At 35.3% G+C, this 14,708-nt stretch overlaps 1 protein-coding gene across 1 annotated transcript; it reads right to left on the bottom strand.

The window, feature by feature from the left end:
* Positions 1–1,735: 1,735 nt before the first annotated feature.
* LOC145638581 (uncharacterized) lies at positions 1,736–7,097 on the bottom strand. The gene is made up of 9 exons (XM_081689568.1): positions 6,803–7,097; positions 6,429–6,711; positions 5,883–5,984; positions 5,715–5,797; positions 5,495–5,611; positions 4,267–4,369; positions 3,637–4,177; positions 3,278–3,468; positions 1,736–2,313 (listed from the first exon to the last, which is right to left on the bottom strand). The coding sequence occupies exons 1-9, from the start codon at positions 6,928–6,930 to the stop codon at positions 2,197–2,199; spliced, it is 1,665 nt and encodes a 554-aa protein (XP_081545694.1). The 5' UTR covers positions 6,931–7,097; the 3' UTR covers positions 1,736–2,196.
* Between the last annotated feature and the right edge of the window lie 7,611 nt (positions 7,098–14,708).

Genomic DNA, 14,708 nt, shown 5'->3' on the forward strand with positions numbered 1-14,708 from the left:
ATAATAGCTACTCCGTATTTCGAAATTTTTTTATTATAATAGTCAAGTGCTAGGTAAAAGATGATTCCATTAATAACCAAATACACAATTCCATATTTTGTTTTTTTGTTTTTTTTTTTTTTCCCCTGTCTAAAAGACTCATATCCACCTAATGTCATGCCTGTTGAAGAGTATTAAGACTCTCAAATCCAAGTGAATAGCTGGCAGCAAGATAAGCACTTATATTATACAACTACCTATTTTTAAAGTGTGTTCTTTTTTAAAGTGGCTTTCATTTTCATTTTCATGATCATTAGTTAAGTACGGAACGCTAATTAACTGTTTCTATCATATGATCACTTGTAAATATGATCTAATTATGTAGCCAACACCTGGATCTAACTTTTCTCTTGCAAATCAAGATTTTTAATACTTGAACTCACATACCAACCAATCAATATGACAATATTACAATACCATTGTATGCAAATCTAGAAGTTCATTTCTGCTTATTTAGATTTTATCAGGACAATTTTAAACAAAAAATTAGAGTAAAGGTATACATATTTATCAGTTTTGTCACTTGTTAATAGCTAGAATAGTAGAACTCAATCAACTCATAATATGGCAGACAAAACCGACAAGTATAAAGAAAATGGATACTGAAAGTTTGAAAGAGGCCAATTATTATTGAAGACTTTGTTTCAAATTTAGATCAAAATTACTAGATACAAAGTGTGAATTTTTAAGTTTTACACAATAATATGCAAACATTAGCTGACTTGAAAAAAGGGAGGTCGACAAAAGGAGTATATTTTATATCCTCGTTATTATAAGTTGTGAACGTCAATTAATTTAGTCATACAAAGCTGCATTCTTTTTAAGAACAAATTAAGACGCTTTTATTTGTACTTTCAAAAATTAATTTTACTAAATAAAAGCTCATTTTTAATTGGTAACTGCTTCACAAATACACTAGTAATGAATTTAAATCAACAAAATCTAGTATTACCTTTGTTAATTACTTGATGTTCTCTACACTTGTCATGTTATTTGTACATTGTACCCATTATTTAAAAAGTTTGACAGTTTCCTTATTTACATACTTCAAAACATTACCAACTCTTTGTAATTTTTCTCACACGAAACCAATGGTGTTAATAGTTAAATATAACATTAAAGTTCATGTATAATAACTACAAAGCGCTAAGAATATTTAGAAACGAATGTAGTAGAAAGGGGTATTAATCTATTAGACTACACGTAATCAAAACGTATAAAAGAAGATTGACTTCACAAAATCTACTTTTTCTTGTCGAAATTTCGCACGAATTTGCATGATAAGTTGTGAAGTCAATCTTATTGAACCTTGCATTTTTACTTGTAGGATACATTGTCAAATGGCAATCGTAATCTACCAATCAAAAAGAGATTTTTCATCTGTATCTCTGTATTTTTTTGGACCACCTGCTACCCTCCATAGTCTTGCTCTCTTCTAATTACAGAACATTCAATTCAATTCAATTTTATGTATTTTCTAAAATTCTCTTCTTAGGAATAAAAATAAGCCTTCTTACACAAGGGTTATGCTTATTCAGCATCTACTGCTGGAAAAGTGAACTATAAGATTGACTATAGAATTTTGAATCCTTCATTTTCCATATTGCACATGTTAGGAGACAATGTAAAACAAGCAACTGCAACCCTATTGACCTCTTCTTAATTTTCACATGCCCGTTATTTCATGGAAATAATATGACGTACTCAACAAGTCCAATAAGTTATTGTCAGTTTGTCACATTGTCACAATCCGTCATAATTGATAACACTATCAAATTTTCCAAAATGACCTAGTAGTACAGTATTTGTTTTTACAAAAGTCGATCTAAATGAATATTCACATTACAACATCCCAACAAAATGCCCAAGATACCCAGCAGGCCACACCAATGGAAGCATAAAAATGAAAGCGACAATTAATCACCCTCCAATCTTCCAGTCCTCCTTGGGAATTTTAAGCACGACTTGGAATGGCTAGACCAAAAAAAAAAAATACTAAACTACCTGGTATACATTAATGACCTAATACATCTGCCCTACCTTTGCTTGTTTGATTCTTTCAAATATTATAAAAGGATCAGGTGGGTTGAACCTACCTTGTGGCTTGACCAAGTAACTTCTTTCCTGATGCTGAAAGAATACTTTTGAGTTGAGACTTTATTTGTTAGCCTTTTGAAAGAAATGTTCCATTTGCAGACACCCTTGAGACTGCAAACCACTTGATTTCGTTACAGATTTGAGTCTCTTTGCTGAAGTAATGCTGTCTCTTACATCCTGCATTCACAGGACAGGATAAAATGTGCATTCGGATTTGAGATTCAATAAATGAAAATTCTTAACTTTGTTATTTTCCAAATAAACAATAAAAAAAATAAATGGAAATGAAATTACTCGAATCCAATATATAAGATCAGATGATCACAGCTATGGACAGCTATTTGGATTGTCTTCTGAAGAGGGAATATGAATTCAGAAACATTGACTATAGGGAGGACATCATATGAATCTTGCTCAACCATTTCTACTATTGCCAACCTATTTAATGGATAGAACTTGAATGCTCCCAAATTTCTACTTCGTATATGACTACTTTTTTTAATTAATCTCTAATGAAACGTTTATCTTTGTAAGATTCAGTCACATTGCTTCTTTATAGCTTTTAATTTGTACTTATCCTTTAGTCTAATATATAGTCAGCTAGTCATTTATACTATTTTGAGATGTAAAACAAAAGTCACATACCCTTTGATTCTTGACAGATAATAGCTTTACTTTTCGCACCATATATGACAGAGAATGAAAAAAAGACGGCCACTTGAACCTTAATTATAGAAGTTTCGATCTTTGGGATAATGAGACTATTAATTCCAATAACAAGGGAAACTATTTGTATGTATATCATGTAGATATGCTAGGAACTCTACAGATAATTTAGATCATTACACAAGTATCTATGTAAATGAACCTAGAATTCATGCAGAAAGTTGATTGTAGCAATCCTATCTTCACAACTCTAAGGGGGTAAATTTTGAATGCATTGCTAAGTAGTGTCTAATGAAGAAGCTATCATATTACCACTCTATGCTCTCAAGTTATTTATGATAAACCCTACCAAAGAATTTTATAGAAAATCCAATCAGATATGAAAAAGAGATAAGAAAGTTGATGGCAGGCTATTCTAGATTTCCAGGTAAAAACAAGTCTATGCAAGGATTCAATCATAAGGAAGAAAACCTACCATAGAAGCCTGATTAAGAGATCTCAGAACTTTAACCCTACCACCCCTTCCGTCTGCTCCTTCTGAAATTAAGGTATCAGTATTACGACTTAATCCCAGAGATGACTTGTTCTGTGGCCGCTTGCACCATTTTCCCAGATACCTGTTTGCTCCATCTGGTCCAAGTAACCCTCCAGTAAAACATCGATCTCCTGGAAATAAAAAAGGAAATGATAATAGTACATGAGTATAAAAAGTTGTGTAACGATATGATTCACGCTGCAAAAATATAATTTGACTGTAGTCTTTTGGCAAATTAATAAAACTTCAAGTCATAATTGCATTTGGATTAATAATATGCAAAAAGAAATACCACATGCCTGGCTCAGCAAGAGGAATTGGAGCAGTGGTATCTGCTTTGGACTTAAATGAAGGTTGAACTTGTCTTATATCCTGAAGAAGCAACCCCTTTGTAGCAGAATGATCATTAAGCACTTCATTCCTTAGACCAGCCGAACATGACAACCCAAATTGGTGATCTGGTTGCTGCATCCAGTCCTCATTACTGTCACAATCAACAAGCCCCAACGATTTACTCTTCTGATTATCAGCCTTCGAATGGGAATCCACAGTTTTCAACTTCTGCAGTTCATCCTTGCAGGGGAAAGTACAATCATCTCTATTTGTTTCCTTAACCACAAAAGGATCATCATTTTCCTCTCCATCCAAATCAATCACTGAAGTTGGGGATTTTCCCTTTCGCTCAACAGTTGGATGTTTGAAAGCATATGAAGGCTCTGTGCTTTTACTGACGCTTGGCATGATTACATCATTGCAATTTCTTTTCTTGGAAGCTTTTAAGGACCTTAATATTTCATTATCTTTTGCTTCGATGGCTAACTCCAGTTCCTGAACTCTTGTCTAGTAGCAATGGAATAATAGCAAAAAATCAGATAATAGTCAACTATTGCTGATTGTAACAAAAGCACTAATAGGATCAATTGGACTACCTTGAGCTTTACTATCTTTTCTTTTGCCTTCTCAAGCTTTCTCTGTGAATGAGCTTTTTCCCTACAGAAAGAGTTGCACTTAGCCACCAATTCATTGTAGCTCCTGGGAGGAAATGAAATTTCAATATGTTTATTCAGTATGCTGGACAAAGGATTAATTATCTATTCAAAACTAGTGGAACGGGGAAACACACACACACACACACACACACACACACACACACACACACAATTAAAGTCACTGCATCTACACTTATATTCTAGATTCAAAAGAAGAACATGACAATTTTTTACTGATTCATGGGCAGAAACTCATCAAAGACAATTGCCAAGGCTTTTGTACTAGGTAAAATTATATCACTCTTCAATGTTAGCCTAGGCAGTTATAAATTATGCCTTGGAAAAATCTCTACCCGAATTATATCATATATACTTCAAGATGAAGAGACAGTCCAAGAGAAAACAGCAATATCGAAAACAATACTGCCAAGAGCTAAAATCGATTTGTCCCTTACACCAAACAAGCCTTTAAAAAAAGATTCAGATTTTAAACTTGTAGGTAAGGGAAAGGGTAATAAAATTATAGGCGAGAATAACAAATAGCAGTGTCCCTTATAATGGGTTGCCATTGTACATTTGTAACTTACTACACAAAGAAACAGAAGATAACCTGTGGAAAGAATCAAAAGTTGGTACTGTTCTCCTACAAACCTCTTGAAATCAGTAAAGGGTTCTTGAAAATATGCAGTAAAATTCAAACCACATTGGTGCCAAATGACTTTGTATATTTCCCAAGCTTACAGTGCCGTTACAAGATTTATATTTGCAGTGTATAATGCAAACTTACTACCAAAGGCAAGGATTGTAACAATATAACTGTATAAGAAACATTCATTAGCAGATATATGTTCACTATCCAATATCAATGTAGTCAAAACTTTAAATTCCAGCATATCCATGAAGAACTACACTTGCACTTCCTAACCTCCAGAAAGCATCATCTAGGATCTTTATGCACCCATGCCTCAACATGAAATCTACTAATATCTACTGGTGCAAATAAAGAAGAGAGTAGTATACAGTTCATTCAGCATATGTCAAGACTTGGCCAAACCATTAAACATAAACAGCAAATGAGAGGCTTTTTTATATAACAAAGGCATAGCCGCATAGACATCCATATCAGCATATATTACAGAACAAAAATAAACCAACACTCATCACTTACTTCTTACAAATAACCAATGACTTCTTGAGTACATCAATTGCACCTTGGGCATTACTTTCATGACCAATTGTAGCAAGTTTCACGATCTCTTCTTCCTCCAAGTTACAATTTGACACCCTAAGCACAAAAGACAAAGCCAGAAAAACATATTAACACAATCATGCTAAGACTAACATTGGAACAGAAATTAATGGGATGTTCACACGACACTTCTACTAACAGTTTCAGGGCAGCAATCTCTTTGATTAACGCCAAATTCTTCTCTTGCAACCTTGAGCATTCCAAATTTGATTTAACTAGATCCTACATCAGCAATGCTTTAGCCAGATGCTAATCAAAAAGTAGATGTATAAGACAGTATCAGTAGAAAATTGATGATAAAACTCACACTAGATTTTGTTTGAAGCATTGCTTGGATGCACTCCTTGTTCCTCAAGGCCTCATTCTTTAACACTACTTCTTTGGATAGCTGTTCACTGCATGTTTGTAGCTGCAACACATGAAAACAAGTAGCATCAACAGATTTTCCAAGACAAAAAACAAAAAAAAATCCAAAAAACATTTTTGAAAAGTACTCCAAATAACATCAATCACACATAGCTAGAAACATCCATCTTAGCAAAATAAAAAGTACTCCAAATTAGACCAAAATTGCACTATAATCCCCTAAAACAACATCTAAAAAAAAGCAGCAGTCCATTGTTTTTAATACAATAACATTATGTAAACTTGTAAACCTCACACTGTTGCACACAAGAAATCCAAAAGAACTAAACTTCATAGTTGCTAATAAGATAACATTCAAGAAAAGTCAGAAATTTAACCTAAAGGACCCACATTGAGCAATTCAAATATAATTGTTAAGGTTAAGCTAAATTATATCCCATAATCATAGAAATTTTTACCCAAATATTCAAACCATTAATGAAATTACCTGATCATTGAGTTGTTTAAGGTCCTTCTGATTCAAATCTAAAGCAGAACTAAGCCCAGCAACCTTAGCTTCCAATCGTTTAACCTCCACACGCAACAATTCCGGGGATTCATCGTCGCCAATTTTGCTATGTTTCTGGGTATCAATTTGAGATTGAGAACAAATCGGATCCCCAATTGATTGAAAATAAAGACGACCCACACTTTTCTGGGTACAACCCTGCTTGCAAACTGGACATGACTGTTTCTTCGAGTTCTTGCAATACTCGAACCATTGCTGTAAACTAGGGTTTTCATATTTGAATCAATCAATTCAATTAATCTAATTAAAAAAAATCAAAAAAACTAATGAATTGAAATGAAATGCAGAAGTACCAGAGTTCATGGAAGACATGGCCGCAAATGGAGATAGCTTGAAGGTCTTCAACAATGGGTTTTAGATCTTCGTAACAAATTGAACATATTGTTTTAGAGAAGCTATTATTACACGAAGATCCCACCATTCCCTGAATGATGAGGAAGAGGAAGAAGAAGGTGAAATAATGGAGGGTTTAAGTCTGAAGAGAGAATATGAAATCGTGGGATTTCTGGTTTTAGATTTGGATTCTGGGTTGAAATCACCATAGGAAAATGGAGGCGAGTATGAAATTGAAATTTTCATTTTTGATTGTGCGGGGGAATTTGTTTTCTGGGCGGGAACATTTTTTCAGATTTGGGATTTTGTGGATTAAAGATATTCAGTTCTGGCAATGTGCATTATTCATAGTGAAATTGCCAATTACGGTAAGTGATACGGAGTAAATACTTGTAAATAAATACTCCCTCCGTTTCATAATGTTAGTCTCATATACTATTTTTGGTGTTTCAAAAAGTTCTACCCATGTTGAATATATTTTATTTATGACTTGATTTTTTTTGGAATTAATTTATTGTGGATTGATGACTTGACTCTAATTAAGGAAATTTTTACCTAAAATTATGCAATTATAACTTGTGCTTTCCAAATAAAAAATTAAAAAAATTAATTAAGGTAAACTAATTATGAAATATGTTGTACTTTAATGTTAGATTCCAAATATATTTGTTTTCTTATTTTATGTGATTGATTCCATATGGGACTAATATTATGAAACGGAGGGAGTACTACAGTACTCCAAATTAGATTACTCTCCTTGACCAATCAATGTGGTTAGAGCTGTCAATTCGAATAAATGGGTCGGGTTTGGGTCGGTAAGAGTGGGTCAGGTCAACTCGAGTCAGGTCAATTAGATTAATTCTATAACCTATACGGGTCGGGTTTAGGTTGGGTAATGCTTGAGTCGGGTCATACTTCTTATCGGGTTTGGGTCGGGTTAATAACAGGTTGGGTTACATTCGGGTCGGGTAAACAATAGGTCGGGTTTAATTCGGGTTTTCACGGGTTAGGGTAATTCTCGGGTTCGGTTCAAGTCAATAATTTGCGGGTTAGAATCACATCGGGTCATTCTCGGGTTTGAGTCGGGTTTTCAACTCAATAATTTGCGGATTATAATCATGTCAGGTCATTCTCGGGTTCAAGTCGGGTTATGTTCAAGTCAATAATTTGCAGGTTACAATCAGGTCGGGTCATTTCAAAGTCAGGTTATACTCGGGTTCAACTAACTATAAATAGATAATCATCATTTTTATCAAGCAAATTATTTCCTTTGACTATAATACATATGGCAATATACTAGGGAACTATAGTCTATAATTTAGTAAGATAATTATCTCTTTTGACCATACAACAAATATATACTATATTTAACTCTTAAATTTGAGGATTTGGTCTCCCAAGACAAAATGCTTTGATCAACAATAATAAGGTGGTCTAAATTGCATTTAAGGTGATTTGAAATCGGGTCAGGATCAATTTGGGTTGAATTTAGGTTGGGTCAATAACAATTAACAAGTCGTGTTAATTTCGAGTCAGGTTAGTAACAGATCGGGTTGAATTTGGGTTGGGTAAGTAATCGACAAGGTAAAATTCGGGTCGGGTCAATAACAAGTCGGGCTAAATTTGGGTTAGGTCAATAACAAGTCGGGTTGATTTCGGGTTAGTTTGTAATAGGTTGGGTTAAATTCGGGTCGGGTTAGGAACAGGTCGGGTTGAATTCAAGTCAGATTAGTAACAAGCCGGGTTAAATTCGAGTTTTGACGGGTTAAAACGGGTTTGGGTCAATTTCGTTTCAAATCGGGTTCGGTGCAAGGTAATTAAATTGGTCGTTGTAAACCGGTAAATCGGGTGCAAATTGTAAACCAGTAAATAGGCCGTTTAAAATCAAATTGAATGGTTCCACACACCCAATTGGACTCCCGGAGGGTATTAGGGACCATGGTAAATATTTCGGCAATTTTTAATTACGGGCGAAAAAAAAGTAAAAAAATTCCAAAATTGAAGGCTAATATCCAAGCTTTTTGAAAAAATTTGGAGGTTTCGAAGCCCGGTGTCGAAAAGTCTTGAAATTCTATGGGATACATCTCGGGTCATATAATGTCGTTTGAAACCATATATGATCATTATTTGTTGTCATAAATGTTCGTGGTAGACTTGAATTAATGAAATCGGTGCAAGTTGTAAACCGGTAAATTGGTCGTTTAAAGGCAAATTGGATGGTTCCACCCACCCAATTGGACTCCCAGAGGGTATTAGGGACCATGATAAACATTTCAGCAATTTTTATTTCCGTGCGGAAAAAAAAATCAAAAGTTTTCAAAATTGAAGGCTAATATCCACGTTTTTTGAGAAATTTTGGAGATTTCGGAGCCTGTTATAGAAAAGTACCCCGTATTAATATTTTAGGGGATACATCTCGGGGTCATATAATGGCGTTTAAAACCATACATGATCATTATATATTGTCATAAATGTTCGTAGTAGGCTTGAGTTAATGAAATTCATGCAAGTTGTAAACCGGTAATTAAATTGGTCGTTTAAAGGAAAATTGGATGGTTCAACCAACCCAATTAGACTACCGGAGGGTATTAACGACCATGGTAAACATTTCAGAAATTTTTATTTACGAGCGACAAAAAGTCAAAAAATTCCAAAATTGAAGACTAATATCCACGCTTTTTGAGAAATTTTAGAGGTTTCGGGGCCTGATAAGTGGTTTATTTGACCACTTATTGTGTTAATTTAAACCCGATTTTGCGATCATTTCCCCTCTTTCTAACCCAATTTTGAATGAAAATGTTTTGTCTCGGCTTTCCCCCTCTTGGTTTGTGTTTGTCCATGTTTTGCAGGTCTATGGACTCAATTTGGCAAGCTTTCGGTGCATGGTTTGTGTTTAAGGCAAGAGAATTAAAGAATGGAGAGGGCGCTCCAGGGGAGCGGGCGTGCACCTCTCCTGGAGCGGGCGCTCCTCGACTTTAGCAACAATCTGCCCAAATTCAGAGTCTTTTAGGAGCGGGCGTGCTCCTGACCAGGAGCGGGCGCTCCTCCCTTTGAAGTTGAATTCTGCCTATGCTGTGGAGCAGGGGAGCGGGCGTGCACCATGTGTGGAGCGGGCGCTCCTCCCTGACACTTTCAAATCTGACTTTTCATTGAAGCATCTGGAGAGGGCGTGCAGCCGAAAGGAGCGGGCGCTCCTCATTGTGGAGCGGGCGCTCCTTGTTGGGAATCCGTTTTCTTTTGACGGTTTTCCCTATGTGTTTCGGGGAGTATAAATACTTCCCCTTTTAGCTCATTAGAGAGAGAGTACAGTAGCCTAGTTTTCAGAAACCTCTCTTAGTTTGAAACATTCCTTTAAATTAATTTAGCTTAGTTTTCATCAAATCAAATCATTGTATTAGTGAAATTCAAGAATTACTCTCAAAGTTTGGCAATTTGTATTCAACATTTGAAGCTTCAATTAGTAATTTCTCCAACCTTTTTCTACTTAATTTCAGATTTTATTTGGTATTTGCATGTTATTTAAATCTTCTTAGTTCTTGGTAATTTGTTATTGGATGATAGTTATTTCAATTGTTAACCACTTTTCCCAAATTATTGAAGTAGTTAGAACCCTAATTCTTGATTGCATGTTGATAAACATGAGTTGTGAGTAGTCTTCTTGCCTTGGTTGAGTGGATCCCATTCCCTAGTATCTTTAATTCATTGATTTAGAACCGTAGTTTGTTTGTCTACTTGACAAACCCAAATTCACCATTGACTTCGAATTATCTTAAGTGTTAAGATCTTTGGCAACCATATCCCGTTCCTTGTGGACCGAACTTTTACTTGTCATTATGCTTGGTTTGTAAGGTGTTTGTTAATAAATGTGTTTGATCGAGTGTGGAATGTGCGACCGTTCTAACGCCCATCAAAATGGCGCCGTTGCCGGGGAATGGTGTCAATGCTTGATTGTTTTTGATTGCTTGAGTCTAGGTCTTTGTGTATACTTTTCTTTTTATTTTTTTTTTATTTTTGCTTGTTTTTGTAAAAAAAAATGGCAAGTAACTCGTTTCCTCAATATGACAATGAGCCTTTTTGTGAATATTTCAATAGACTTGAGGGATATTTGGATTTTGATTGTTGTAGTCTTTGGGAGGCTTGTGAGATTTGTTATTTTGGTTTGAATGAGCAAACTAGGGATGAAGTTGAATGCATGCATAATGGTGAATTTAGAGCATTATCAATTGATGATGCTTGGGATTTTTATGTTTGGTTTGCTTGGGATGTCTATAATAAGGGTAATCATGATTCTATTATTGATATGCAATGTGTTGATACTTCTAATATTAGCATGAATTCCCATGATTTGTTACATGATCCCTTAAGTGAACCTAAAACACATGATTTCAACTCTATTTCCTCTTTTGTTCATGATGATGAGGTACATGCTCAAGTTGATGCTAATGGTGTGTTTCAATATTCTTCATTATTTACCATGCCTTCTTGTGATGTGCTTCGTTCCCTTAATGATGAATCTCATGTGTTTGATTGTGCCCCCACTCCCCAATGTGATGTATATGCTCATGATCTTGATGTTGATTTTTCCAATCTTGGTTGTACTTCTTCTTCTCTTGTTGAGCCTCAACCTTCAACACCTTTTGAATCCCTTATTGCTACTTTTGAATCTCAAATTAGGTGCATTGAGCTTGATAATGAGCTTGGGCCTAGTAAGGAAATGATTCTTAATTCTATGAGAGGTCAATTAGAGATAATGAAAAAGAATGAGGAGCGTCTTGAGGAGGGAAGGAGAAGAAAAGAAAAGAAGAGTTAGAAAGCCAATTGTCACCCTTGATGCTTGTTTGTGAAAAATCCCAATTTAATGTGTGTGTTGAGGATGATGATGATGATTTTGAGCAACCAAGAGAGTGTGAGGATCCCATTAGTGAGCATATGAGTGATGGTGAAGGAGTTGAGAATGAAGAGAGTGTTGATTTTGAAAACCCTAACCCTCTTTCCCATCTTGATGAGTCTCAAGTGCATGATTGTGATCCTTTTATCCATGAGTATTTGGATTCATTTGAGGTTATGTCTAATGTGTTTATTAAGTGTCAAATGAAAACCCATAGCCTTTTGAGTGAGTTCATTAAGAATGCTTCATGGGAGAGAGATGATTTTGAAATGAATTTGCATCCATTCATGCATGGCTTTGAGATTTTAGGCTTTAAGGAAGTTGAGGGAGTTGTTGTTCATGATTGTAGTGAAGGGGATTATGTAGTTCCTCTTGGAAGTTGGATGTTTGAGGGAGATCATGATCATGAGTGTTCTTCTTTTGAGGATTCTATGATTGATTTTCATGCTCAAATTGGTGATTTGAGGAATGGTGGTGAAGAAGAGACCATTTGTAAGACCATTGCTCCTATCCCCTTCTCTCATGTCCCTTTTTCAAGGAATTTCAACCATATCCCCTACACTCCTATATCCCTTCCTTCCTTTGTTAATGAGCCTATTGGGGACCCCCTTGCCTATGAAGATTTTTATGTCCCTCATTCGTCTTCTATTGAGGAAAAGGGTGATTTTGCCACCCAAAAAGATTTTTTGTGAAGAGAGTTTGCCTTTCTATTCTTCTTCTTATTTTCTTGAATTTTCTTTTGATTCTTCTTCTTCTTGGCAACTCCCTCTTCACCTTCTTTTGCGTGCACTAATCTTGGTGCATGCCCTTCTTATATCATTTGCTTACTTGTTATCTTATGAGATGTGTAGTAGTGCATTTGACAAGCTCTTGCGATCAGTGCAATGTTATTTACTAGAGCGGTCAAGCTTGGACCTTAAGCAAGCCTTTCTCGGGAAGTAACCCGTGTTTTATTGCTTTCATTTTCTTTTCTTTTTAGAATAGATTTTCTCTCATGGAAATGTTTGTGTGCCTTTTGCTAGGTACATAACTTGATTTACTTTGGTGCATTGGTTTGGATCAAGAATCAAGGAAGTTTGGCACCACAATTGCTAGCATATGGAAAACAAGATTCAATTCTTGAGAAAAGTGGCTTTGAAAAGTTTATTTGGGTCATTTGCGGGTATATACAACCACCTAAAATCCGGTAATATCTTTCCTTGATCTTTCTCCATTGGTTGATACCTAAAGTGGGTTTGAAATAGGACATATGTTGGGTTGTTGGATTGATCTCCTTGTTTTTTCCTCCCATGGATTATTTGATTTATGATTGAGTGTATTGTCTCATTCAAGCTTGGGGGAGGGTATTCTATCATGTTTGGTGGGACGTTGATTCATATATGCCATGCACATTTGTATATGCATTTCCATGTTCTTTATCTTGAAAATCACAAAAAGATTTTTGTTTCTATCAAGGCAAATTTGCAATGTGTTTTCTTTTGCTCTTGCTTTGGACATAATACTTTTGGACTTGTATTCTTGAATGTCTTTCTTCCTAAATTTTAGAGGTGTGCACGGTTTGAGAATGTGTTAGGTTGACTCTAGGATATGGTATGCTAAGGTAGTTGGTTAAGAACTTTGGGACCATGAAGCTCTAGTTCACTTGCTTGTTATAAGATGGAGTTGCTCTCTATAGTAGATATGAAATCAAGAGTTAGTTATTGATATCCCTAGTCAGGTATAATTGTTCAAGCCTTCATCATATTTTGTTAAGCGGAATTTTTGGATCCTTGGCTATTGCATTCTCATATCTAGAACTTGACTTTTAGCTCCCAAGATCACGACCGAGCCACTTTAGGGGATGACAAAGGCATTCCTCAATTTATAGGATAAATTTTCAATCTTTGGATTTGGTTTGCATTTGCCCCTCTTGCTATCCCCTTGGACCCATATACTTTCTTTTTTCTAGCCACAATACAAGCCTTCAAGCCTTGGTTTCACTTTAATTTCTACCTTTAGTTTTGTGAAGCAATTTTGTTTTGGAGCTTGTTTTATTGCTATGGTGCAAGTTTAGAATTATGAGTTCATTTGCAAAGCAAGTATTTGTTGTATATAATTTTGTGCATAAAACCAAATGCATTTTGAGAAAAATCCATCCAAAGTTAAAAGAGGCAAGGACATAAAAAAAAAAAAAAAAAAAAAAAGAAAGAAAAGCAAAAGCTTGGAAAAAGAAAATATCGAAAAAAAAGTAAAGAAGAATGTAAAGCACAAAATAGGTTTTGTTATTGTTGTTTCCCCTATTTTTGTTATTTTATGTTAAATAAGCTTGGGGGAAAGTTATTTAATAAGCATACTTGATACTTTTGTTTTGGAATCGTTTGGATCTTGTGGAAGAAGTTCCACCCGGGCTTCACATTGGTTTACCACCAATTTCAAAAGTTATTTACACCTTTACTCTCTTAGCCTATATGTTACAACCTTGAAAGTCTTTTTGATCCTCGAAGGTTAAGTCATTCAATGATGGCGGGAAATAGGAATCAAGCCTATAGAGCGAGTTTGCATAGCCAAGATGTCGGGTAGCCTTCTCAATGTTTTTAATTTCTTATTTATTTTCCGGTTCCTTCGTGGAATCATGAGAAGCTAACTTGAAAATGGACTTGAAACTAGTAGAGGGAACGTGGTTTGATTGGTTGGAACAAAAGGTGGAATGTGTTTCCTTTAGTTCTCTATGCTTAGCATATGTTATGTTTCAAACAACCTTGGACATCTTAGAACGTGCATACCTTTATTATTTCAGAAAGATTGACATTCATTAGTGTTTGTTCCATCATAAAAGTCCACTCTAGAACGCTTGTAACTTTTCTCTTACTTTGATTTATTTTATTTTATTTATTTATTGCTTTGGAGCGCCCGCCCCGTTCAAGAGGGGCCGGTTGCGGGTTGGAACAACAACCAACCCACCTACTCTTATTGGCAAGGACCTCGTAGCTCCGTTTCGG

Source organism: Chenopodium album, chromosome 7 (assembly GCF_948465745.1).
Source record: "Chenopodium album chromosome 7, dcCheAlbu1.1, whole genome shotgun sequence".
NCBI lineage: Eukaryota > Viridiplantae > Streptophyta > Magnoliopsida > Caryophyllales > Amaranthaceae > Chenopodium > Chenopodium album.